This window comes from Tachyglossus aculeatus, chromosome 18 (genome assembly GCF_015852505.1).
Source record: "Tachyglossus aculeatus isolate mTacAcu1 chromosome 18, mTacAcu1.pri, whole genome shotgun sequence".
In the NCBI taxonomy this organism is placed as follows: Eukaryota; Metazoa; Chordata; class Mammalia; order Monotremata; family Tachyglossidae; genus Tachyglossus; species Tachyglossus aculeatus.
The window spans coordinates 29,201,691-29,228,272 of record NC_052083.1 but is presented as its reverse complement, the minus strand read 5'-3'; the positions used below and the strand labels follow the sequence as shown (position 1 = coordinate 29,228,272).

Genomic DNA, 26,582 nt, shown 5'->3' with positions numbered 1-26,582 from the left:
AACATTCCTTCTCTTCCCCTCCTGGATTGTGCATGAAGAAAAAGACAATAGGTTTATTGTGGGTGAGGAACATGTCTGTTTATTATATCCTGTTCTCCCAAGCGTGTAGTACAGTGATCAGTAAGCACTCAGTAAATGCAATTGAATGAATGAATGAAAGTTTCAGTGACTGCCAAAATGTCCCAGGCCCTGGGTCCACTAGCCATAGCCCTACAGGGAAGCAGCCAGTTAAGGATTTTGTTCATCGGAGAAGTAACACGTTATAGGGAAGCCACTCTCAGGTCGCCTTGCACTATGAAGAGAAGTGGTTTTTTGAAGCCCTTTTTGGGGAGGGACTTTGAAGTTGCTTCCTGGGTCCTTGCTTTTGGACTGTTCTTTTAGGCTTCCCCTTTTCACACTGGGGAGGGAGGGAGAGAGGAAATAGCTTTTGCTGAAATTGAAATTTCCTGTACTTTGTTCTGCAGATAGATGTTTTCCCCGGTGACTTGGCTTTCTTTCCACTTGCAGCCATAGGTTGGCAGATCTTTGGCTTCACTCAGAATTTCTTTGTGGGACTTGGTAATTTTAAAAGTGTAGGTCATGGCTTTTTTCCATCTTTATTCCTTTACCCCTCATTCCTTTATTCCTTTGCCATCTCGTTTCCCTTTGTGTCCCGATCCTTCCACAGCTGATTCAGTTTGTGGGCAGCACCTTTGCCCGATAGTTTAGTGCAGTGCTGTACATGCTGGAAGCACTCAGTCAATACCATTGATTGACAGACCGATTAATAGGGGAGAAAGGTTATAAAAAAGGAAGGCTAGTTACAGTCCTCGATGAGAGGAGTTGGGACTTGACCAAGGTTAAAAGGTAGTAGCTACAGAATGCTTGATTTGGAGGTTCCATCCTTTCATTTTTGAGTTTGGGCGACTCCAGAATCTTAACATCATAGGGGAAGAGAAAACATCCATACATTTTGGCTATGGTAGGTATCTCCTGAATTTTCTGAAAGTGAAACTCCCAGGCCCATAGTTTTCTCTTCCCTTCTGAAAGCATGACTTGGAGGCTACAGGAGACCCGAACCCTTGGTATGGAGGATAAGCTGAGATCATCTTGGTTCCCTTGCCCTATCTTTTTCAAAAGATCCATCAGCTGAAAATGAATGCACTTCTTTAGAGAAAAGAAAACCTTTAATATACAATTGAATAACAACTGCAAACATTTCCATTTCTGGGTTTTTTCTCCAAAGCGTCCTCTTCTCGCTGCCAAGCAATGAGCTGAAAAGTAGTCTACTGGGAAAAAGGGAACACAGGCATAAAATCAGACACTAGGGATAGTCATCGTTCAGGCCTTTGGATTCTGTACATTAAACCTACTCCGCCTTGCTAATTCCAGCAAACAAACATACAAATATATGGTTCAAATGATGAAAAGTGCTTTGTAAACTTACAAGTGCATTTTAGTCCCTGAAGGAAGGACTAACTACATAAGTGCCCACAGCCTATTTTTCTAAAAGTAGTCAGATGTGGTTCTTCACTCTGTGTCTAAATGCCAATTGGGTCATCTAGAATTTACTCAAATCATTTAGCGTGTTATTACTCACACCTAATTAAAATGGCCTTTGAAAGCACGTTTCCAGGAGATTTCATAAGTGAGAAAGGGCAAGTTGTTGACCTTAAATACAGCCACTGCTAATTGCTGGAAAATCCTTTCCCCAAATCTCATTATTTGTATTAAACCATAGATATTAAAAGAAAAAAGTTATGTCCAGCTAAGGAATACTGTAGATAAAGGACTGTTTGAATATATCTGTTCTGTGAGTAAGCACATTTTGGGTTCTTATTATATTTAATACTACATACCTTGGTAATTTAGATCAGTTTAGATTTATGCCAGGGAGAACATTGTGGTTGTGAAAATATATGGATTTGTCACTCCATACATTGCCTTTAATGGAAATATGCCCAATTGACAATGTCCTCATATTTTCCTGTTAACATCTGTAAAGATCATGAGCCGATTACAGTTTGTTTTTCCATTTCCATGTGGAAAATTAGCTGAGAGTTCTATTCCAAACTGTGATAAGGAAACATAATGAAAACATCTTCATTTTGCAAGACTGCAATTTTGGAGTTACACACCTGAGCTTAAGTTGCTTTTAGCAGAAGCCTTTGACCTTTATTTCATTTTTAATTTTTTTTTCTTTTTGGGGGAGATCATACCATAAAACACTATGCAGAGGTGCCTCTGAGCATCACCATGGACCTAGCCTACGGTCTAAAAGATGCAAATTGTGAATTATGAGTTTGTGGTCGTGCTGTTGTTTTTCTAGCCCTATCTTTCACATTTCTCAACTTCCTGCTTGGTGTGTACAGTGAAATATTAGCCGTTTAAGTGTACACAGAGGTTTGCACATTCATTTTTCCATTTCTGTGGTATTTTCGGTACACAGATCAGCAGTGTGTTTGGGAGAGGTTTTGGAACTATACGGTTCAGGAGATTTTTTAAAGAGTGCACTTAGAGACTTCTTAAATGTTTTATCTAGTAAGAGGAATATGAAAGGATCTGTACTACTTCTAGCAGCAGCCAGACAAGTGAAGAAATTTTTTATTTCCACTAAATAGGTCAACTCCTGGCAGTCCTTTTTATGTAGGGCATAAAAAATGGGCCTAAATATACCATGAGGGAGAAAGCAAACTATCAGTAGAATCTGGATAACCAAAATATGCCTTTTCACCGAACTGTAAATCCGACACCTCTCCATGATAGCTGTGCGTGTCCCTATCTTTCTTAGATAACTGACGAAAGAGGAGTATGACAGCACAACAACTAGAAGGGAAAACCCCACAAACGCAGTACCGACATGACTTGCAGTTTGAGAAGTATGTTCCCCAAATTCCGTCTTCTGATTGTAGCACTTCTCTACCTCAGGGCTCTCGGTAAAAACTTTGGCTTCTGCAATTGAGTAATAAATAATAATAGGAGCAATTACACCCAGGACAGTCACCCATATATAAATGCACAGTTTTTTCGCAAAGTTGGGTTGGCGAAATTTTTTCAGGATCCGGCCAAAGAAAATCTTTTCATAGAGGGAGGCCTTCTCCTGCGTTGGATCGTGTTTCATTAATGTAGCGTAGCGGCTAATGGCAATCCAAGTAAAAATTGTGAGGCTGACGAACATGCTCACGTGCATCGACAGAGTGCCGAAGCAAATTACGACCTTACATGGCAGAGACTGGTAGGTCCACTTAGACCCTTCCCTGAAGTAGGAGCACATGAAAGGCATGGCACTGCACACCAACAGGTTGGCCGTCACAAGGTGGGTAAGGTAAATGTGGGTCGACGTCCTCCTGCCGATTTTCCGAAAAAAAACCCACTGGGAGAGTGTGTTTCCCAGGATTCCAATAATACACAGAATTGTGTAGATGATGGGCAGAGCTACCGATGAGGCTGCTGACGGTTGAATGATACACGTGGAGTTGTCACCCATTTGTGCCATATCTTCCGGGAGTATCTCAGGAGCTGGAATAAAATTGCAGACAAGAGGCATCAGAATTAGAGGTGGGTGTTCCAAAAGGAGTGATCAAATGAAAGAGCGGTACATGTCTGATTTGAAAAACTGAGCCGGTGAAGAAAATTCTGATTCTTCTCACCTGCGTTCAAGGTTTGTCCGATTGACTTAAAACCAACACGATGCTAATTATGGCAGCAATTCTTTTGCCTCAACCTATGTAAAAGAAAATGGTAGATATTTGAAAATGCTGGGGATTCATACCCTCATATCGGAAAAAACGTAAAGTTCTTTAGATTATTTCTAGATCAGCAGCCTTCTACAAGTTTGGTCCTTGTCTTTATTGACTGTAAGCTCGTTGTGGACAGGGAATGTCACTGTTTATTGTTGCATTGTACTTCCCAACTGCTTTGTACAGTGCTCTGCACACAGTAAGCGTCAATAAATACAATCGAATTAATGAATGAATTGTCACAGTCTGGGAAATCTGACAGGCTGTCAAATCTTGTTACAGTTTCTTGATTTAGATCATTGTTGTTCTTGAACATGTGCCTTAATGTAGCTTTTGGGAAGGGGGACTTTGATGCTTCATATAAGCTCGTTGTGGGCAAGGAAGATGTCTACCAACTCTAGTATAGTACTCTCCCAACCGCTTAGTACACTGCTCTGCACATAGTAAGTGCTCAGCATAGCGTAGTGGATAGAGTACGGACCTGGGTGTTAAAGGAACCTGGGTTCTAGTCCTGGCTCCGCCACTTGTCTCCTGTGTGACCCTGGGCAAGTTACTTAACTTCTCTGTGCCCTGGTTATCTCATCTGTAAAGTGGTGATTAAGATTATGAAGATTAAGATTGTGAACCCCACATGGGACAACCTGATCATCTTGTATCCTCCCCAGCGCTTAGAACAGTGCTTTGCACATAGTAAGCGCTTAACAAATACCAAAATTATTATTATTATTATTAAGACTGTGAGCCCTATGTGTGACAGGGACTGTGTCCGACCTGATTTGCTTGTACCTACCCCAGCACATAGTACAGTGCCTGGCACATAGTAAGCGCTAAACAAATACCACAATTATTATCATCATCACCTTCAAAAATAAATTCCATTGAGGGATTGATAGATATGCACCACCCCATTAACACCACAGTTACTAGAACCCTAAATTTAGGGGTCCAGCCCAGGCAAGATTTCATTAGCAAATGTGCTCATGAACCTAACACTGGGCTTGTTAGACCTGATCTCAAACCTAGGGCCACATTGGTTATTCATCTCTATGGCAAGCTTCAGAGTCTTCTTTGAGAGGAATGAGAAGCCAAATGTGTGACTGTCTTCCACTGACTTTTCATTGTGGTTTCTGGAGTTGGAACTGTGGCCCTTGAGCTCGGCTCAAACAGTCCTGTGCCTTCCCCCTGACACCCAACAACCCTCCCCTAGCGCCTGAGGGAAACGTCAGATATTAAGACCTCCCCTGCAACACACACACACGCATACACACACATACGTCCCAGCATTGTTCCTTCACAGTGCTAAACTTGAAAGGGGGAAGATTTAAATCAGTCAATGGTATTCATTCAGTCAGTCATATTTATTAAGCGCTTACTGTGTGCAGAGCATTGTACTAAGTGCTTGGGAAAGTGCAGTGCAACAGTAAAGAGTGACAATCCCGGCCCACAATGAGTGCACAATCTAGGGAGGGGGAGACAGACATCAATACAAATAAATAAAATGACAGATATGTACATAAGCACTGGGGGCTAGGAGTGGGGAAGAACAAAGGGAGCAAGTCAGGGTGATGCAGAAGGGAGCGGGAGATGAGGACAAGTGGGGAAGGCCTCTTGGAGGAGCTGCGCCTTCTGTAAGGCTTTGAAGGGGGGGAGCTTACTACATGCAGAGCATGGTACTGAGCACTTGAGAGGGTACAGTCCAACAGCGTTGGTGTTCACATTCCCTGCTTGCAGTCCAAAACTTGTTTTCCTTGTAGTTGAGAACTATGCAAATAGGCCCCTTTATATAACAAATGCACCCCCACTTCTTACCCCTAGGGCTTGGGACCAACAGTCCATTTGTGTTAGTGTTGTTCTACCGCTTTCTCTGAGGGCCTTATCCAAGACTTTAACAGTCCAAAAAAGCATCAAATCTACCACCTCTTTGCCAATTGGAGATTATTTTATGCCTCTTCTTAAAAAGGTAAGCAGGTATTTAAGTTAAAAGAAAAAAGAATCACTGCTTTTGCAAGGAGGCCTGGTGGAAAGAGAAAGGGCCTAGGAGTCCGAGGACCTGGGTTCTAATCCTGTTCTGCCACAAAATAATAATTATTATAGTATTTATTAAGCGCTTACTATGTGCCAGGCACTGTACTAAGCACTGGGGTGGATACAAGCAAATAGGGTTGGGCACAGTCCCTGTCCCGCATGGGGCTCACAATCTCAATCCCCATTTTACAGATGAGGGAACTGAGGCACAAAGAAGTGAAGTGACTTGCCCAAGGGCACAGAGCAGACAAGAGGTGAGCTGGGATTGGAACCCATAACCTCAAGACTTCCAGAGTTGTGCTCTAGCCACTGAGAAGCAGCATGGCTCAGTGAAAAGAGCACGGGCTTGGGAGTCAGAGCTCATGGGTTCTAATTCCGGCTCTGCCACTTGTCAGCTGGGTGACTTTGGGCAAGTCACTTTAACTTCTCTGGGCCTCAGCTACCTCATCCGGAAAATGGGGATTAAGACTGTGAGCCCCATGTGGGACAATCTGATTACCTTGTACCCCCCCCACCCCGCCCCAGCGCTTAGAACAGTGCTTGGCACATAGCGCTTAACAAATGCCATTGTTGTTACTATTATTATTTAGTGCTATTATGCTGCTTCTGTCTGCTGCTGCTTCTGTGTGACCTTAGTCAAGTCGCTTCACTTCTCTGTGCCTCAGTTACTTCATCTTTAAAATGAAGGTTAAGACTGTGACACCTATGTGGGAAGGGGATTGTCTCATATCTTCTCCAGTGCCTGGCACATAATAAGTTTTCAACAAATACCATAAAAAAAAGAGCTCAGGACAGGGAGTCAGAAGACATGGGTGTTATCTCACTTTTGTGTCTTGTCTGCTGTGTGACCTCGGGCAAGTCATTTAAATACTCTGTGCCTCAACTTCCTCATCTGTACAATGAAGATTAACTACCTGTTCTCCCTCCCCCTTAGACTGTGAGCCCCATGTGGGATAGGGAACCATTATATTGCATATACCCCAGCACTTAGTACAGTGCTTGGCCCAAGGGAAGCATTTAATAAATACTAAAGTCATTATTAGAATTTTTACTAAAGTAATCTGGGGTAAGGAGAAGCATAAGGCATGCACAATCCACAGACTGAAAGCACCAATTTCACTGAATTAAGTGAAATTCACTTCTGATGTTATTTTATAAAAACAACTTGCCCTTGATTGCCTCTCAAATAAAGATTCATCTCATAAAATAGGCTGTATTCAAAATCTTCTCAATCCCATTCTTTGGAGTGCTGTGGTCATATGATTCACTAGCTTTTGGAATACCCATAATGCTTTTCTGTTTTCAGTAGCCAATAGTCAAAAGCTGTATTCTATTTTACTATGTAGTCTCTTCCTTATTGGGAGACAGGAGCAATGTTTTGGAAATAGTGGTCGTTTTTATTGGTATTTAATCCCTGTCAGTTCCCCCAACCAGAATTTTGGCAGCATCTGCACTCTGAGATATTTTGAAAACAATTCAATTTTTTGACCATAGTCATACTCTGCACCTGGCATTTCCATTTGTTTTTGGATTTTCAAGTGGAAAATGTGTCTATCTCAAGTGAATACTATATTGGTCCCATCTTCCAAGGACTGAATGTGAATCCATTTGAGAAGCAGATGGTGTTTTGTAGATGCTTCATTTAGAAAATGGGTATCCCAATTGCCATTGTAGGCTGAGTATTAAAGAAAATAATAAAGCCTAATTTCTTACTCATTGATGAGGAGCCAAGAAAGGAGGGATTTTCCAGGTATTCTAGGTGAGTTTCCAATATCAGGAATCATAAAAAGGTTGAAAGAGCTTATTTCTCTGTGAGAAAACTTTATGATGTTGGCAAACTTTGAGCTTTCTGTGGGACAGGATTGATAGATCTACTTATATTGTACCTACCCCAGAGCTTAGTACAGTGTTCAGCACATAGTAATCACTTACTCAATATCATAACTATTATTAAGGATGGAGATCAGAGACAAAAGAAGAGCTGGAGGGGGCTGAAGGAGAAGGGCTTTGGGAAAGAGAAACCAGAGGCCTCCAAGTACCACGGAGGGTAGCAGTGTGGCCTAGTGGAAAGAGCAGAGGCCTGGAAGTTGGAGGACCTGGGTTTTAAATACTGGCTCTGCCACATGCCTGCTCTGTGACCTTGGGCAAGTGAAGCTCTGTGCTTCAGTTCCCTCATCTGCTAAATGGGGATTCAATATCTGATGTCCCTCCTACTTTGTCTATGAGTCCCATGTGGGATGTGATTATCCATCTACTCCAGCCCCTAATACGGTGCTGGGCACATAGTAAGTGCTTTTCAAGTACTATAAAAACATAAAACCACAGTTATTATAATCAGGACCTCTTCCCCATCTTCCTCTTCCTCCTCCTCCTCCTCTGCCTCCGCCAAGATCCCCTTTTCTCTCCAGCCCTTCTATTCTTAGGGAGCAGCATCCTGGATCCTGACTGATCAGAAACTCCCAGCCTTAGCGCAAGTTTCTCATAGTTGACCCATATCCTGTGCTGTAAGTACAGCAGGTTAAAGACAGTAATACTGTTTGCTTTATTCCACCAGACCATACCCGTAATGTCCTATAAGGCTGTATTAAATGTACTTGTATTGGATACTAAGACACAATTTTCATATCTATAACACACCAAATTATTTTACTTAGGCACCTTCTAGCTGATTAAAAGTTAATTAAATCTAAAGGTATCTATTTCATGGGAAAATTCCCAACATGAAGCTCTCTCTTTCTGTGGGGAAATACTCAGTTTCTAGAATTCAGCAGAGTTAAGCAGTAGGGTTAAGAACTTATTATTTCTAGGCATTCATGTTACATCAGGCTAAACAAAATTGACTGTCACCTAAGTGTTACTCTTGAAACCTCTGTAAAAGACCTCATTAGCTTGCCCCTCTGCTTCCTTTCTGCAAGCCACCCAAAACACGAGAAAATAAGGAAGGTAAATGCCTGCCATTGAGTACTAGACCAATCTAAGGTTTCTTTTTATTTGTTCATTTGTTTTGTTTTTTTTGTTTGTTTTTAATTGTATTTGTTAAGTATTACTATATGCCAGGCCCTGTTCTAACCACTGGGATAGGTACACACTAAGTAGGCAGGACACTGCCCAAGGTCCCACAGAGGGATTCACAGTCTTAATCCCCATTTTACAATTGAGGTAACTGAGGCACAGAGAAGTGAAATCACTTGCCCAAGGTCACACAGCAGACAAGTGACAGAGCCAGGATTAGAACACAGGTCCTTCTGACTCGTTTAAGGATAAAGGAAATCTAACACCTACCAGCATATTTATTATAGAGCATCTGTTGCCATCCTGACCTCGGTGAGCTTGGAGTCAGGCTGAGAAGATCTTCCGAAAACAAGCTTTCAGGCTTCAAAAGTGTAAAAAGCATTTAAAAAAGTAAAGTGAAAAAAAAATGTTTTTCTAAGTAGGAAAGACTATGTTAAGAGAAAAAAAGTTACGAACTTTTTCAGAGCCAGCATGTTGTGGAATAAATTGTTCCGGTACTCAATCATAAATCTTTGCAACTCTCTATGAATAAGAGTAAGGTTACAGTCAGATCCCTCACCTGGAGAAGTGGTTCCTTTTTCGTATTCACCAGCCTCATTAGTCAGTTGGACATTTTAAGCATTTTATCAAATTCTTATCAGTAACTGCACCTCGTCCGATCTCTCCTCTGAATCTGGCAAAGGCGCAAGTCAGATTAACCCCGGTGAGCAGTTTGTGCAGGAAACTATGTTTTCTTCATTGCCTTTAAATCCTACAGCCTCTGTCCCGAGAAGTTTAGGTAAATTTTACATACCTTAGGCGTGTTCATTATTCCGGCGGAATCAAGGTCCCTCAAATGGCCTTTTCTCTTGTAGTTATAAGACAGCATCCCCAGATTCCCCAGAACTGTTGCAAAAACTGTGATCATTAGCTGGCAGATCTACTCGGGACCGAAACCTCTTTTCTGCTTAGTATCTGAGGAAGTCAGTTTTTCTCAATGACATTAGCCTTCTGAACAATTCAATTAGCATTGAACCTTTTTTTTAAAAACCACCTGACTTATTTGTGCCTCCCAAAGCAGTGTCTTTGAGGCTCTTCTGTGGTCCATTTGGTTCGTGAAAGAGCCGTCAGGGTTGAAAGAGGATGCCCAGAGCATTCTTGGCCATAAAAAGGCAACCCAGACCCTGGCAGGATTCCTCAAGGTGAAAGGCGAGGCAGCCAGCAGTTGATGCCAAGCCGATACAAGGGAGCTGCCACCCAGGAGCAGGGGGACCAGAATCAGGGTAGGAAAACGAGAACTTATAGTGCAACTAAGTCATTTGCATAGGTCAGAAGCATTCAGATTAAATAGTCGAGCCACCTCCAATCAATTCTCTATCTTGCCTTCAGAGCTCTTCACAGGGAGGCTCCTCCACTGGTGGTCTGTTTTCTCTTTCTGTAATAGTCGGGCTGCACATACTCTGGTCTGTCCACACATGACTTGTTGAATCTCCCTCATTCAGTTGCCTTTCTCCTACCTCTGAGCCCTTGCCCATGTTGCCCTTTCTTTATTCCTGGCATCAGCTCTATGCTCCATTTCTTGAAATTGCCATTCCAGACCATTCTCTAGGTAGCTTTCCCCAATTAGCCCATCCCAGTCTTTTCCCTTAGCCCCATTTGTCACAATTTCTTGCCATTACTGAGGGTATTTGGGAAGCGGCATGGCATAGTGGATAGAGCCCTGGGAGTCCAGAGGTCATGGGTTCTAGTCCCGGCTCTGCCACTTGTTCGCTGTGTGACCTTGGACAAATCACTTCACTTCTCTGGGCCCCAGTTACCTTATCTGTAAAATGGGAATTGAGCCTGTGAGCCCCACGTGGGACAGGGACTGTGTCCAACCTTATTGGCTTATATCCACTCCAGCACTAGTACAGTGCCTTGCACATAGTAAGTGCTTAACAAATACCATTATTATTATTACTATTATTTATTATTATTATTATTATTATCATCATCATGTGCAGTCTTGCTTTTCCTGGGTTCCCTACTAAATTGGAAGTATTTAGGGGGCAGGAGTTACAGACCCCAAGAGCCTTGTAGAGAGCTAGCCCTCCTGTTGGTGATTAAAATTATTATTATTATTATTATTATTTTGGTATTTATGAAGCACTTACTATGTACCAATCACTGTACTAAGGTAGGTAGGTACAAGATAATTGGGTCAGACAGAGTGCCCATGCTACTTGGGGATCCCAGTCTACGAAGGAAGAACCCCACTTCCTTCCCTCGCCCTGAATTCCCCTGAATCAATCCTATGGCAGGGAGGAGCAGATCTTGGGCTGAAGCTCCCACCAGACTGCAAGCTCCTTGTAATAATAATGATGGCATGTATTAAGCACTTTCTATGTGCAAAGCACTGTTCTAAGCACTGGGGAGGTCACAAGGCGATCAGGCTGTCCCACAGGGGGCTCACAGTCTTAATCCCCATTTTACAGATGAGGTAACTGAGGCACAGAGAAGTGAAGTGGCTTGCCCAAAGTCACACAGCTGACAATTGGCAAAGCCAGGATTTGAACCCATGACCTCTGACTCCAAAGCCCGTGCTCTTTCCCCTGAGCCACGCTGCTTCTGCAGCTGCATGTAGGAGGCAGGGAACATGCCTAGATGCCTACATGTGTAGGCAGGGAACATGTCTTTCCACTCTACAGTATCGTTCTCTCCCAAGCACCTAGTATGGTACTGGGCACACAGTAGCCTCTCCTACTCCAGCCCAGCCCACACATTCTGCTCCTCTAGAGCCAGCCTACTCACTGTGCCCTGATCTCGTCTGTCTTGCTGCCGACCCCTTTCCCATGTCCTTCTCTTAGCCTAGAACTCCCTCCCCCACTATATATGTCAGATCACCCCTCTCCTCCTTCATTAGTAAGGTCACATCTCCTCCAAGAGGCGTTCCCCAATTAATCTCTCTTTTCCCCACCTTGCTTTCCCTTCTATGTCGTCTTTGCCCTTCAGCCTGCGACCTTTGGACATTTGCTTTTCTCCTCACCCCCAACCCCACAGCACTTATGTATATGTCTTTAAATTATATATTATAAATTACCTATTTCTGTCAGTCTGTCCCTCTAGACTGTAAACTTGTTAAGGCTGGGGAATATGTCTGCTAATTATGTTGTACTGTACTCTTCCAAGCGCTTAGTTAACAGTGCTCAGCACACAGTAAGTGCTCAATAAATACAATTGATCGATTAAGCACTCGGTGAATGCCAGGGATTGATGGACTGGATTGAATTGTTTTGCCCAGTGGGGAGGAACCAAAGCCACTTCACTTAGCTGAGCAAGGTAGAGTTGGGGGGAATTGTAGAATTTTAAGAGCAAACGGCCCCTGCCACTGTGTTTCTTTCCTAGGCCAGTAGAGAGTGGCTGCAAGGGTAGCTCCCATTCATCACAGTGCAACCTCAGGGTATACTCACAATGATAATAATTACGGTATTTTTCAGGCTCTGATCTAAGCTCTGGGATAGAGATGAGTTGATCAGTTTGGGCACAGTCCCTGTCCTCCATGGGGATCCCACTGGTATTCAGGAGCTGAGAGTGAAAGGATGGGCTCTGAAAAGAATATTTAGTAGTAGAGAAATGGAAAGGAACCAGGGTCCAAAGGTCATAGTAGAATTTTGCATCTACTTTGTGCAGTGTGTGCTACATTAGGACCTGAGGGGAATGAGAAGACAAACCAAAGATTCTGGAAAGGGAAGCCTGCATATTTTAGGGTGGGGATTGTGCCAACCAATTCCCAAGCGCCTAGTACAGTGTTCCACACAGAAAACACTCAATAAATAGCATTGATTGGTTATAGTAGTGTGCAAAATGCCAAAAAAAAAAAGGAGGCAGCCCTTCACGAGAATGTCAGGGAGGCTTTTGGGCTAGTAGCATAGAGTACCTGACTGAGCGTTTGGCTGGGCTCACTTGCAAACTTTTCCCCTGGATGTACTGCCTTATGGGATTCCATTTAGCTCTTCCCACCTCTTCCTCATTTTGAGGTTCTTCCCCGAAAGCTCTAGCTGCTTCCCCTTCCTTTTCTTCAGTGCAAAGACTCACACAGGTTCTGCCTCGTCTGGCTCTTCTGTGCCTCTGCAGCAGCGGATGGGGGCATAAAATAGCCAGACAACTGGAAGAGGGGGGTGAAGATATGTTTACTGTGGTACTTATTGAATGCTTATTGTGGTAGATGCAAGGTAATCAGGTCGGACACGGCCCCTGTCCTTCATTGGGATCACAGTCAAAAAGAGAGTGGGACTAATTCCCCATTTTACAGATGAGGAAACTGAAGAACAGAGAAGATTTGATGGGGAGGGATTATGTGGTATTTAAGTGCTTACAGTGTTCCAGGCACTGTATTAAGTGCAGGGTTAGGTACAAACTAATCAGGTAGAGCACCGTCCATGTCCCACATGGGGCTCACAGTCTTAATCCCCATTTTACAGATGAGGTAACTGAGGCATGGGAGAAGTTAAGTGACTTGCCCTGGGTCGTACAGCATACAAGCAACAAAGCTTGTTATTTGTTATTATTGTTATTATTATTATTATTATCATTACTACTTTAATGACTTTAAGCACTTAATATGTGCTATATGCTGTATTATACACTAGGATAATCAGGGCAAAATAATCAAGGTAATTAGGTTGAACACAGTCCTTGTCCCACATGGGGCTCACAGTCTTAATCCCCATTTTGCAGATGAGTTAACTGAAGCATAGAGAAGTTAAATGACTTGCCCAGGGTCACACACAAACAAGTGGTAGAACCAGGATTAGAACCCATGCTCTTTGACTTCTGGGGCCATGTCCTTTCCACTAGGCCATACTGCTTTTCCTTTATCTGTGGGGTTAACTAAGGAAGGAGGCAGTTATCTGAAAAGCTCTGGAGAATTTTCAAACATTTTCCAAAATTTTGCAAGGCTGAGGGTGTAGGGTATGGCAAGAGAAAGGTCTGAGAGACGGGGGAAAAAGTGTTGATAATCTAGGGCAGATATTTTTGGAGCTCATCTTCTGAAGGCAGCATGCTGATATCAGAGCCATCTCATTTAGAAATTTCTAATAATAGGGAATTTTTCCTCTCAAAACCAAATATCTGAATAGATAAAAAATATCAGAGCACACCCTTTTTTTAAAGAAAATATGACCACTGTTCACCACTTCGCTAATCATTTCCAGAACAAGAGCAAAACCTGTAATGAGTGCCACAATTGTTATTTAAAAAAGGTCCAGGTTTTCAAAAGGATCTTCTTCCCCCAGCACTGTAAGCTCTTTCTGGTCAGGGCACGTGCCTGCTGATCAGATGATCACTCTCCCCACTTTCAAAAGCTTATTAAAGCTTTTCCTCCAAGAGGCCAGGCCTTCCCCGACTAAGCCCGCATTTCCCCTACTCCCTCTCCCTTCTGTGTCACTTAAGCACTTGATAATCACCGCACCCTCAGCCCCACAGTACTTATGTACCTGTCCATTATTTATTTTCATGTCCGTTGCCCCCTCTAGCCTGCAAACTCCTTGTTGGCAAGGAATGTGTCTACCAACTCTGCTGTATTGTATTCTCGTAAGAGCTTAGTACTGGACTCTTTGCACCCAATAAATACCACTGAGCAACTGTGTTAAATTTTGACTGAAAACTGGATAAAGAATAAAATCCATAGGAAAAAATACTTTCAATCAACCATTCGTATTTATGGAGTGCTTGCTGTGCAAAGTGCTCTCTACTTACACTTGGGAGAGGAAAATCTGTTAGACATGTTCCCCACCCACAGTGAGCTTACAGCCTAGAGAGGGATTCAGACATTACAGTACATAAAGAAGTTATGGATCTGTGGATATGTACATATGTGCATGAGGCCAAGGGAGGTGTGAATAAGGGTGCAGTTTCAAATGCAAGGGTGACACAGAAGGAAGTGGAAGAAGACGCAGTTGAGTGCTTAATTAGGGAAGGTTTCTTGGAGAAGTGCTTTTCCTAAGGCTTTGAAACTGGTAAGAGTGATCCTTTGTAAACTAGTCAGTAAAAAAAGACTAGAATTCTTGGGTAAAAAATAGCATCAGATGACGCAGAGGATGTTCTCTGTTAAGCTTGCACTGCACATCATCAGTTAGGGAATTACTCGCTACTTCCCTTTCTACGAGTTACTGAGGAATCTTATCTTGAACGAGTTCTTGGCACTGGTAACTGGTTTCCTTCCTTCCTGTTTCCATCTATTTGAGTCCCCCAGGCTGACCCGTGGCCCCTGCAAACTGCTCATTTGCAATGTATAGCCCACATGTCCAAGTCCCTGCTCGCTGTAAGTCTGTAAGTCCTAGCAGCCTAGAGAAACAAGCATAGCTCCTCCTTTCCTACACCCCACAGTGTCAATCAGTCAATTGAGGGTATTTAGCAAACACTTACTGGGTGCTTGGGAGAATTCAGTATAACACACCTCCAGGTTAAAATTTTATGCTACACCTATTATTTTTAAAGCACGAAGAAGACACTGAAATGCTTCTTGGTTAAAGAAGTATTGCCAAAATTGAGAAGCAGGGTTCCTGAATTCTTTATTTTTCTTGGAAACCCTTCTCTCATAAGGCATTTCTATCAACCCAAATCTATTTTCCAAAGTGAGATATTTTAGATAAACATATTATTAGACAACAATTTATTTAAAGTAGAGGGACAAAAAGCAGTTATCTTTGTGGTTGTCCACATTCAAATTCAAGCCATTTGTTTAAGGCAAAAGCTCATTGTGGGCAGGCAGTGTGTCTTGTGTTGGTATCGCATCCCCCAAGTCAAGTGCTTCAAGCACTGCACTGCCAGTGCTTACCATTTAATACCATTAAGACTAATGGCATGATCTATTATATAATACCATGTAATATTAATTATGTCTAATTATATATGTCTCTCTGCCCCCGTAAACTGTAAACTTGTAGTCAGGGAGCATGTCATGCGTTGTGGGAAGCAGCATGGCTTAGTGAGTACAGGCCTGAGAGTCAGAAACATCTGGGTTTGAATTCTGCCTCTGCCACGTCTGCTGTATGATTTTGGGCAAGTCACTTCTCTGGGACTCAGTTACTTCATCTGTAAAATGGGGATCGAGGCTGTGAGCCCCACAAGGAACAAGGACTGTGTCCAACACAATGTGCTTGCACCCATCCCATGGCTTAGTACAGTGAGTGGCACATAGGAAGCTTAATAAATACCATAGTTATTGTTATTATTATTTAATACCATTAAAACTAATGCCATTTATGTTATATAGTAAGCACTCAATAAATGCGATCAAATGAATGAACACCATGTAATATTAATTTTATATTACAAATTATGTGTATATATATATCTATCTGTCTCCCCTTCCAGACTGTAAACCTTTTGTGGGCCAGGAACATGTCTTGCCAACTCTGTTGTAGTATAATAATAATAATAATAATGATGGCATTTATTAAGTGCTTACTATGTGCAAAGCACTGTTCTAATATACTCTCCCAAGCCCTTAGTACACTGCTCTGCACAAAGTGCTCAATAAATACCATTGATTAATTACTATGACTACATGTCTAATAATAACATGCAAAGTCAGAAATCACAGAGAAACATTACTACAGACCCACGGACTTGAGAACTTGAAACTTGCATTTTTTTCAACTTCCTGGCAGCTGGCCTTCTGCCCTTACGCACCTGAAGCTGGAGGGAATTCTGATGAATATCAGGTTCCTGAAAGAAGTGTCCCACATGGAAGCTAGTCACCATATCAAAGGGTGTTCAGAGCTGGGTGGTCAGTGCCAGGTGGTCATCTTCAATAGTTGCTGGTCCCTGCGGGATTTCAAATCTCCATTCATTCATTCAGTAGTATTTATTGAGTGTTTACTGTGTGCAGAGTACCGTACCAAGCGCTTGGGAGAGTACAATACAATAATGAACAGATGCATTCCCTACCCACAGCGAGCTTACAGTCTAGATGGGGAGACAGACAATATAAACAAATACATTACAGATAGTACATAAATGCTGTGGGGCTGAGAAGGGGGAATGAATAAAGGGAGCAAGTCAGGGCAACGCAGGAGGGAGTGGGAGAAGAGAAAAGGAGGGCTTAGGGAAGGCCTCTTGGAGGAGATGTGCCTTCAGTAAGGCTTTAAGGCGGGGAGAGTAATTTTCTGTTGGTTCCGAGGAAGGAAGACATTCCAACTCAGATGTAGGACATGGGCGAGAGGTCGGCGGTGAGGTTGATGAGATCGAGGTACAGTGAGAAGGTTGGCTTTAGAAGAGAGAAGTGTGGAGGCTGGGTTGTAGTAGGAGAGCAGCAAGGTGAGGTAGGAGGGGGCAAGGTAACCTGCTGTCCTGTTAGTGGGTATGTGAACAGCAGACTATCTGTGCCCCCCCCCCCCCCTTCCCACCAGGGTCCTAGCCAACCCCTTCTCTTCTTCAGGGAGCCGGTGAAGTGGGGGAAATCCTGAGGAACCTTTCCAAGGACTAGAGGAAAAGGTAGGGATGCAGCATGAGAAATGACTGCAGCCTGTTCCTCATGGAATAAGAACAGGGGGCTTCCCCCAGCTTTGTAAACTGCCCCCATTATCTTACCATGCGCTCCCATGGCAGTGGCTTGAATGTGAATCTATAGATGAGATTGAGATTCAAGGAGTAGGTTAAACTTAGAGTAGTAAAGCATGCGAGCTGGGTTATAGTAGGAAATTGGTGAGGTAAGGGAGCAGGAGGAGAGCAGATTGAGTGCTTTAAAACCAGTGGTAAGGAGTTTCTTTTTGATGCAGAGATGGATGGGCAACCACTGGAGGTTTCTGAGGAGTGGAGAAATGTGGGCCGAACTTTCTCTTTTGAGAAAAACGATGGAAGCAGCAGTGAAGAGAAACTGGAGGCAAGGAGGTCAGTGCAGAGGCTGATGCAGATGTTGTGGTAGGATATGAGTGCTTGGATCAATTGTAGTTTGGATGGAGAGGAAAGGGTGGATTTTAGAGCTGTTTTGTTTTAAAAACAGTGTTTTGTTCACTCATTCCCTTGGAAAATCATTCGCTTCCATAACAATAATACCAATTATGATGTTATTTGTCAAGTGCTTACGATGTGCCAGGCACTGTTCTAAGCGCTGGGGTAGATAAAAGGTTATCAGGTTGTCCCATGTGGGGCTCACAGCCTTAATCCCCATTTTACAGATGAGGTAACAGGCCCAGAGAAGTGAAGTGCGTTGCCCAAAGTCACACAGCTGACAAGTGGCAGAGCCGGAATTAGAACCCACAACCTCTGACTCCCAAGTCTGTGTTCTTTCCATTAAGCCACACTGCTTCATTTCCCATGGCTTCAACTACCGTCTTTACATAGATGATTCCCAATTCTACCTCTCCAATGAATGTTGTCCATTCATTCAATCATATTTATTGAGTGCTTACTCTGTGCAGAGCACTGTACTAAGCACTTGGGAGAGTATAATGTAACAGTAAACAGACACAGTCCCTGCACACCTCTCTCCTTCTCTGCAGTCTTGTATATCCTCCTGCCTTCAGGACAGCTCTACTTGGATGTCCCATCGACATGTGTGTGTGAGTGGTTGAGTCAAGATTCGAACCCAGGTCCTTTTACTTCCAGGTCCATGGTCTTTCTACCAGATCACACTACTCCTCTATTGAAGAATGACTTCTGCAAGTGAGTGGGTGTAAATAGAGAATAAAAGAGGATCCAGAACTGAGCCTTAAGGGATTCTCATAGTTACGAGGTGGGAGGCAGAGAGGAGCTTGTGAAAGACACAGAGAAGGAGCAGCCAGAGAGCCAAAAATGACATAAATGCAAAGAGGATAATTTCTCCCTGTATACACAAATATAGGACAAGTTGGTTAGCAGATTCTTAGGATGTTGTCCATTCATTCAATCATATTTATTGAGTTCTTACTCTGTGCAGAGCACTGTACTAAGCACTTGGGAGAGTATAATGTAACAATAAACAGACACAGTCCCTGCACACAACGAGCTTACAGTCTAGGTACATCAGTCCTGACAAATTTCCTCCCCCCAAGCTGATGTCCCAGTCTACTCACAGAAAGTTGAGGGACCATCCTAGACCCAATTCCTCAAGGGATTTATCACAGTGCACAATTTGGGGAGGTGTGTTTCCACGCTGAGCAGGAGTGTGAGCAGTGTGTAGTCAACATTCTTACTTGAACAATTTATTTTCCAAAGTCAATCTCCCCTCTCCTTGTTTTCTCTCATTCCCAACTCCAAAATGATGTTTCACCTATAAGTTTCTAAAGAGGCCTAAAACCTTCTCCTTCTCTCAGTGATTCTCTGTTTTTTTAAAAAAAAAAATTGTAATAATAAAATTCATAAATATAGTTTAAGTGCTTACTGTGTGCCAGGCACTAATAATAATAATAATGATGGCATTTATTAAGCGCTTACTATGTGCAAAGCACTGTTCTAAGCACTGGGGGGATACAAGGTGATCAGGTTGTCCCACGGGGGGCTCACAGTCAACCCCCATTTTACAGATGAGGTAACTGAGGCCCAGAGAAGTTAAGTGACTTGCCCAAGGTCACACAGCTGACAATTGGCGGAGCAGGGATTTGAACCCACGATCACTGACTCCAAAGCCCTTGCTCTTTCCACTGAGCCATGCTGCTTCATCACTGTAATTGTAGCTATAGAAAGGAAAGCTTCAGCTGTAGTACGATGCATCACTAGTGTTGAAGACCAAGAAGAGCATTTTGGAAACTTAGAACGATGTCCATTTCTTCAGTTAATCATCCCCAACTTTCCCAAAGCAAAAAACTGAGTTGTGTGCAGTTATTTTTTTTCCTAAGAGTTGTGACTTTGGCACCTGAGACCAACTGTCACCTTTGATGGAGAATGTGAGAAACCTGGGGCCGATGGGAGCTTGTATATCTTAAAAGAGTAGTCATTTAGAGTTGGCTTTTATTCAAATGGCAATACACTCATTGCTAAACTAAACAAGGTGCTAATCTGTATGAAGAGAGAAGCAGTGTTGCTTAGTGGATAGAGCATGGGACTGGAAGTCAGAAGGACCTGGGTTCTAATTCTGGTTTTGCCATTTGTCTGCTGTGTGACCTTGGTGAAGTCACTTCACCTCTCTTGCCTCAGTTCCCTCATCTGTAAAATGGGGATTAAAACTGTGAGCCTCATGTGGAACATGGACTGTGCCCAACCTGATTAGCTTGTATGTATCCCAGCACTTAATGCAGTGCCTGGACATAGTAAGCGCTTAACAAATTTCATATAAAAATTTTAAAAAAATAGTTTTCCTGTCTGCCCTATTATGTAGTCAGGCGTTTCCCATCTATGTAGTACACCAAAGTGGGAGAAAAATAAACCTTATTTCTGGGCCTAAGAAGACAGGGCACAGACATAGGTGACTGCAAAATCCTTCTCAAATCCCTGCCTACAGAGTTAACATCCCTGTCTAATGATGTCACGTGCCCCATTGACCAGCAGAGGGCAATATATCATCAGCCCTACTCACAGCTCTTTTACTACGCTGCTCCAAGCATTTACTGAGCGCTGTGCTGTCTGAAACTGTACTGTTTGAAAACCTCAAGTAAATGGAAAACTTGTCCTGATTCTGAGGAGGTGAAGGTTGAGCCAGTTGGCAGGAAAACAAGAGAACTAATACAATCAATCAATCAATCATATTTATTGAGGGCTTTCTGTGTGTGTAATGCAGTACTATGTGCATGGGAGAGTACACTACAACAGAGTCGGCAGACGCATTCCCTACTCAAACTGTGTGCAACCTGGATGACTTTCTCAAAAAACAGTGCCAGCAAGAAAATCTAACAGATGCGGCACCCATTTATGTAGCTACTTTGTTACAGGTCTATAATCAAGTCACTTTCCTCTTCAGTGTTGACAAAAGTTTTTGTTGACTGTTTAGTATCCTTTTAGAGAAGCAGCATGGCTTAGCAGAACTAGCACAGCACGGGGAGTCAGGAGATCTGGGTTCTATTCCTGGTGCCCCTGACTTGCTGGCTGTGTGACCTTGGGCAAGTCACTTAACTCCTCCGTGGCTCAGTCTCTTCATCTGTAAAGTTGAGGCTTAAATATCTGTTCTCCTCCACACATAGACTGTGAGTTCCATTTGAGATGGGGACTGTATCCAGTCTGAGCCCAATTTGGGGTGCTCAGCTGACACCAGAAGGACCTGGGTTCTAATCCCTACTCTGCCACTTGTCCGCTGTGTGACACTGGGCAACTTAGTTCTCTGTTCCTCAGTTTCCTCATCTGTCAACTGGGGATTAAGGGTGTGAGCCCCATGTGGGACAAAGACTGTGTCTAACTTGATTAACTTGAATCTACCCTAGTGTTTAGGACAGTTCTTAGCAACAAGTACAGTCAAAAAGAAATCATAGGCCCTGCCAAGAAGAGCAACAAAAAAAGTCACTTGCTTGCTGTTGACCTTGGGCAAGTCACTTAACTACTCCATGCCTCGCTTTCCTCATCATCTGTAAAATTAGAATTCAGTACCTCCTCTCCTTCCTATCTAGACTGTGAGCCCTATGTGGGACAGTGACTGCCTGCCCCCACATATTTATCTTATATCTACGCCAGCGCTTAGTACAGTGCCGAGTACCTAGTGAGGAATCGGCAGACCCCACACTGTATTATTATAATTATTGTGGCCACACTGTGGCTTCCCCTCAGCTGACATTGCCACTCTGTTGGCCAGGCGGAGCGCCTTGTCAGAGTTTCCTCTGGTCACTTAACTTCTGGGTGGCTCAGCTTTCTCATCTGTAAGAGGATAAAATCTATTTTACCTTCCGTCTTGGACTGCAAGCCCCATGTGGAACAGAAACTGTTTAATCTGATAATTTTGTATCTACACTGTCATTTTGCACAGTGTTTGGTATCTAGTATGTTAGAGGGAGACCTTCTTCCCCCCGTGGTCCCGTAATTCAGTCCATACTGAGATTGGCTTCTCTCCATGCAGCTCCTGTAGGGATAAAGCAACAAAGAGGTTCACGAGTGGAGGTGGGCTTGGTGGGCGGGGGGAGGGATCTCATCCACAGAAGTTCTGAGACACCCGTCCCACCCGAGTTACCTCCTGGATTTGAACTTGCCTCCCTGCACTTCCCAAGTGGAGTGATTTGGGACTTCAGGAGAAGCAGATTTGACCTGGGAAGTTTGGAAGTATGGAGAAGCAGCCTGGCTTAGTGGATAGAGCACGGGTCTGGGAATTGGAAGAGCCTGGGTTCTAATCCCTGCTGGGTGGCCTTGAGCAAGTCATTTTTCTCTGGGCCTCAGTTTCCTTATCTGGGAAATGGAGAGTAAAAGTGTGAACCCCATGGGGGACAGGGACTATGTCCAACTTGATTAACTTGTATCTACCCCAGCACTTGAAACTTTGCGTGGCACATAGTAAGCACTTAACAAGTATCATCTGGGATCTAAATTGAGTTGGGCTCCTGGCAGGCCTGATGAACAATAGGATAAAATGTGGACCTTGGATCCTTGGATCTGTGTGTCTCAGCTGGCAATTTTCTATCCATCTTCAGCAGGAAACAAAAAAAAAACCAGTTTATAAACCTCCCTTCTAGGTCCATGAAATTTTCAGGTCAATTAGGTGAAACTCAACTCCTGCTGCTTCCCCGAAGCCACCTTGCTTATCAGATGTGACAAAGTCCACTGGCTCAGCTGTGTTCGGGTCTTAAAAACTTACTTTGGAAAGGTATGTGTATTCGCCTTCCTAAGTCTGTAATTCTGACAGCATGAAAAAGGGATCCAGCATGGCCTAGTGGACAGAGCATGGGCCTGGGAGCCAGAAGGACCTGGGTTCTAATCCTGGCTCTGCCACTTCTCTGCTGTGTGACCATGTCAAGTCACTTAACTTCTCTGTGCCTCAGTTACCTCATTTATAAAAAGGGGATTGAGACTGGGACAGGAACTGTATCTAGTCTGATTATATTGTATATACCCCAGTGCTTAGGCATATAGTAAATGCTTAAGAAATACCACAATTATCAATCTTTTCAATCAGTCACACTTATGGAGTCCTTACTGTGTGCAGAGCAAACAGCTAATGGCTCCAGGTTTCATGTTTTTCAAGATCACAGATGTCAAAATCAGCAGACCAAGGACCAGATGCAGGTTGTCGTCGTCTGTTTTTCCAGCCTTCGGCTTGAGTCCAACCCCACAGTTGCTGAGCCTGCTGTCCGAGCCGGCTGCAAAGGGGAACTGAAGATGCTCACGCCCGCAGAAGCCAAAGAGTTCCCCTTGCAGTGAGCTGAGAAAGGGGAAAATAGCTCTCTCCACGTGGCCAGAAGTAATTTACACCTGAATCCATCAGGCCCTCCCTCATGGAGTCCAGATATTTATTTTAAAGAATAAGAAAAAGGTGCGAGGAGGGGAGGGAGGAAGAGCAAACAGGCGTGAGGGAAAATGGCTACCACCTGGGCCATTGAGGAAGGAGAGAGTAGAGGTCATTCCAAAGTGGGGAAAGAGAAAAGATGAAAAGCCAAATACAGAAATCAGAAATAATGAGGTACAAGAGGAGGGATGCCTGAAAAAAGAGCAAGGGATGAGAGTAGCCATGGTAGTTAGCAGAGGCTGCTAGGCTGGGGGCCTGAGAAACTAGGCAGGAAGTCGAAATTTTCAGAGCCAGTGATGGCTCATATGTTGGCAACTTGTACTTCCCAAGTGCTTAGTACAGTGCTGTGCACACAGTAAGCGCTCAATAAATACGATTGAATGAATGAATGGAAGACTTCTAGCACTAGGTTGGCAACAGTCATCCTTCGAACTCAGCGGACAAAGCCCTCACCAACACAGTTTGAAAACAGTGCTTTGCGCATAGTAAGCGCTTAATAAACAGTGAATTGCAAATAGTAAGCGCTTAATAAATGCCATCATAAAAAAAACCACCCAAGCCCAATCATTTCTCAGAGAGACCCTCCTCCCTTTTCCCCCCATTTCTTCCTTCTCCCTTCCCTCCCTTCCACCAGTCTTTTTTTATGGTATTTGTTAAGTCCTTACTATGCTCCAGGTACTATACTGTCAGGGTTGATAAAGGCTTATCGCATTGTCTCACATAGTAGGGCTTACAGTCTTATTCCCTCATTTTACATATGTGGTAACTAAGGCATAGAAAAGTTAAATGACTTGCTCAGGGTCACACAGCAGACAAGTGGAAGAGCCAGGGTTAGAACCCAGGTCCTTCTGACTCCTAGGCCCAGGCTGTTTCCACTAGGCTACACTGCTTCCCAGTCTTGCTCCAGAGTCTTTGTTTCTCCCCCCCGACCCCTCCCCAAGACCCCTAGAGACCAGAGGCGCTACTTCCAAGCCACAGAACTCAGCAGCAAGAGCCGAGGCTGGGCGCCTCAGTCAGTGGTATTTATTGAGAAGCAGCGTGGCTCAGTGGAAAGAGCCTGGGCTTTGGAGTCAGAGGTCATGTGTTCGAATCCCGACTCCACCATATGTCTGCTGTGTGATCTTGGGCAAGTCACTTACCTTCTCTGAGCCTCTGTTACCTCATCTGTAAAATGGGATTAAGACTGCGAGCCCCATGAGGGACAACCTGATCACCCTGTGTCCTCCCCAGCGCTTAGAACAGTGCTTTGCACATAGTAAGCACTTAACAAATGCCAATTATTATTGTTATTATTATCGAGAGCTTCCTGTATGCACTGTACTAAACGCTTAGGGGAAACACACTAGTAGACCCTGTCTTTGCCCTCAAGGAGCTTATGATATGGTGAGAGAGATGGCCATCCAAATAAGTTACAGGTTTCATAAAACGCAGGACATATAAGTATCTGGTGCCCTGCCCAAACCAGATAGGCGCCAGGCCAGTGGAAAGCTAGACTATCCAGTATGAAACCAGATAAGTGGTTACCCATCTTAGCACCCTCGGCAGTTTTTTATGGCATTTGTTAAGCGCTTACTATGTGCCAGGCACCGTTCTAAATGCTAGGGTAGACCCAAGGTAATCAGGTCCCACATGGGGCTTACAGTCTTAATTCCCATTTTACAGATGAGGTAACTGAAGCACAGAGAAGTGAAGTGACTTGCCCAAGGTCACCCAGCAGACACATGGTAAAACCAGTACTGGAACTCAGGTCCTTCTGACTCCCAGGCCTGGGCTTTATCCATTAGCCCATGGTGCTTCTCCTTAAAATTATCAGCTGTGTGACTTTGGGCAAGTCACTTCACTTCTCTGTGCCACAGTTACCTCATCTGTAAAATGGGGATAAAAACTGTGAGCCCCCCGTGGGACACTGTGATTACCTTGTAACCTCCCCAGTGCTTAGAACAGTGCTTTGCACATAGCGCTTAATAAAATGACATTATTATTATTATTGTTATTATTATTATTATTAAAAGCACCACCGATGCTCACTCATTTGCAACAAACCAAAGGCGCAGCCAGGCCTGATTTGCAGAGCATTTTCAGGACACTTCAGGTCACTGCCTGGCAGAAAATGCATCAGCAGCACAAAGCACGCCAGCATGAGGGGGAAATACTGGCCAGCCAATGGCTCACCTCCAAAGCCAAAGGGCTTAATACAGTACTCTGCGTACAGTATTAGTATTACAGAATTTAAAGTAACCTTTCCGTGGGAGTGCTCCAAAGATTGGAATCTACTCATTTCTAATTTTCTGCATGTTTTCAGCAATGGAAGTGGGCAGAACAAAAGGAAACAAGGCTCAGTAATTGCAAGCTTAGGAACGCAAAATCTGTGCCATTGCCTGTAAACCCATTAGATCATGTCTATTGATTCTAACATACTCCCCCAAGCAGTCAGTACAGTGCTGTGCACACGGTAATCACTCAGTAAATAATATTGATGGATTTATTAAACGCTTAAATTCCATTTTTTCAAATAGTACCCCATTTCCTACTTCTTTCAGGTGGATCTTTTGGTTATGCCATGGATTCAAATAAATACTCAACATGAAATTTCCAAAGAGATTTTTTTAAGAACACCTTCTTAAATTTAAGTAAAGTGGACATAGAGGAAAACACATCATCTAAATGTTTTCAAGACGGCCTTGCAATATATATTCTTCATAAAGTGTTCACAGCAAATATCGTGGAGAAGCTAAGGTCACCTTAAGTTGGCAAGAGAGAGCCCAACGTGCCACGTATTTGAATTTTAGAAATGTAATTGTCCAGAAGGCTTGTATTTCTAGGCAACAAGACATCCTTTGGCCAGCCAGGGTACCAGGTGGGGGGGGATGTTTTGTCGAGTTCCTTTTCTGTCACTGAGTTGGTTTCGGTAACCCGTCAACTTGAGACTTTGCGTTTGCATATTCATTTGCATTTCTCTGGTAGTCCACTGAGTTTTGGTCTTTTCTCAAGGAAGCATGTGTGCCCGTTGGAATTTGGTGGTGGTACTCAGGCAGAGCGGGACAGACAGCGTGTCAGATTTTCCTCCAAGCCTGGGTTCGGGGCAGGTTGTTTGCTGACTGACTGCACACCAGTGGAATCAGTCATTAGAGTTTACTTCCCTTTGCAAACCTTCATCTCTTGGTAGAATAAAAGCATTGTGGCCTAGTGGAAAGAGCATGAGTCTGGAAGTTGGAGGACCTGCGTTCTAATCATGACACTGCTATTTGCCTGCTGTGTGACCTTGGGCAAGTCACTCACTTCTCTTTGCCTCAGATCCCTCATCTGCAGAATGGGGATTCAATACCTGTGCTCCCTCCTACTTAGACTGCCAGCCCCATATAGGACCCGATGGTCTTGTATCTACACCAGTGCTTAGTAAGCAGTGGCACATAGTAAGCACTTAACAAATATCACAAACGTTGTTATTAATGGTTAATACTGATTGCACCATGTATTGTTGTCCCTGTTCCCCCTAATCGTTTTCCTGAGCAGTGGCTGGGAAAGAGGTA

At 43.6% G+C, this 26,582-nt stretch overlaps 2 protein-coding genes across 17 annotated transcripts in view; one reads left to right on the top strand and one right to left on the bottom strand.

Annotated features, from left to right (window-relative positions):
• Nucleotides 1–26,582, top strand: part of CASK (calcium/calmodulin dependent serine protein kinase) — a 303,724-nt gene that overhangs the window by 156,491 nt on the left and 120,651 nt on the right. The gene's annotated exons all lie outside the window — the stretch shown is intronic.
• Nucleotides 1,752–3,697, bottom strand: GPR82 (G protein-coupled receptor 82). The gene is made up of 2 exons (XM_038760043.1): nt 3,630–3,697; nt 1,752–3,498 (listed from the first exon to the last, which is right to left on the bottom strand). Exon 2 carries the CDS (start codon nt 3,473–3,475, stop codon nt 2,393–2,395), a length of 1,083 nt encoding a protein of 360 aa, XP_038615971.1. The 5' UTR covers nt 3,476–3,498; nt 3,630–3,697; the 3' UTR covers nt 1,752–2,392.

Coding starts and splice junctions, on each gene's coding strand:
- GPR82 (XM_038760043.1), bottom strand. CDS start 3,475: ATGGCACAAATGGGTGACAACTCCACGTGTATCATTCAACCGTCAGCA.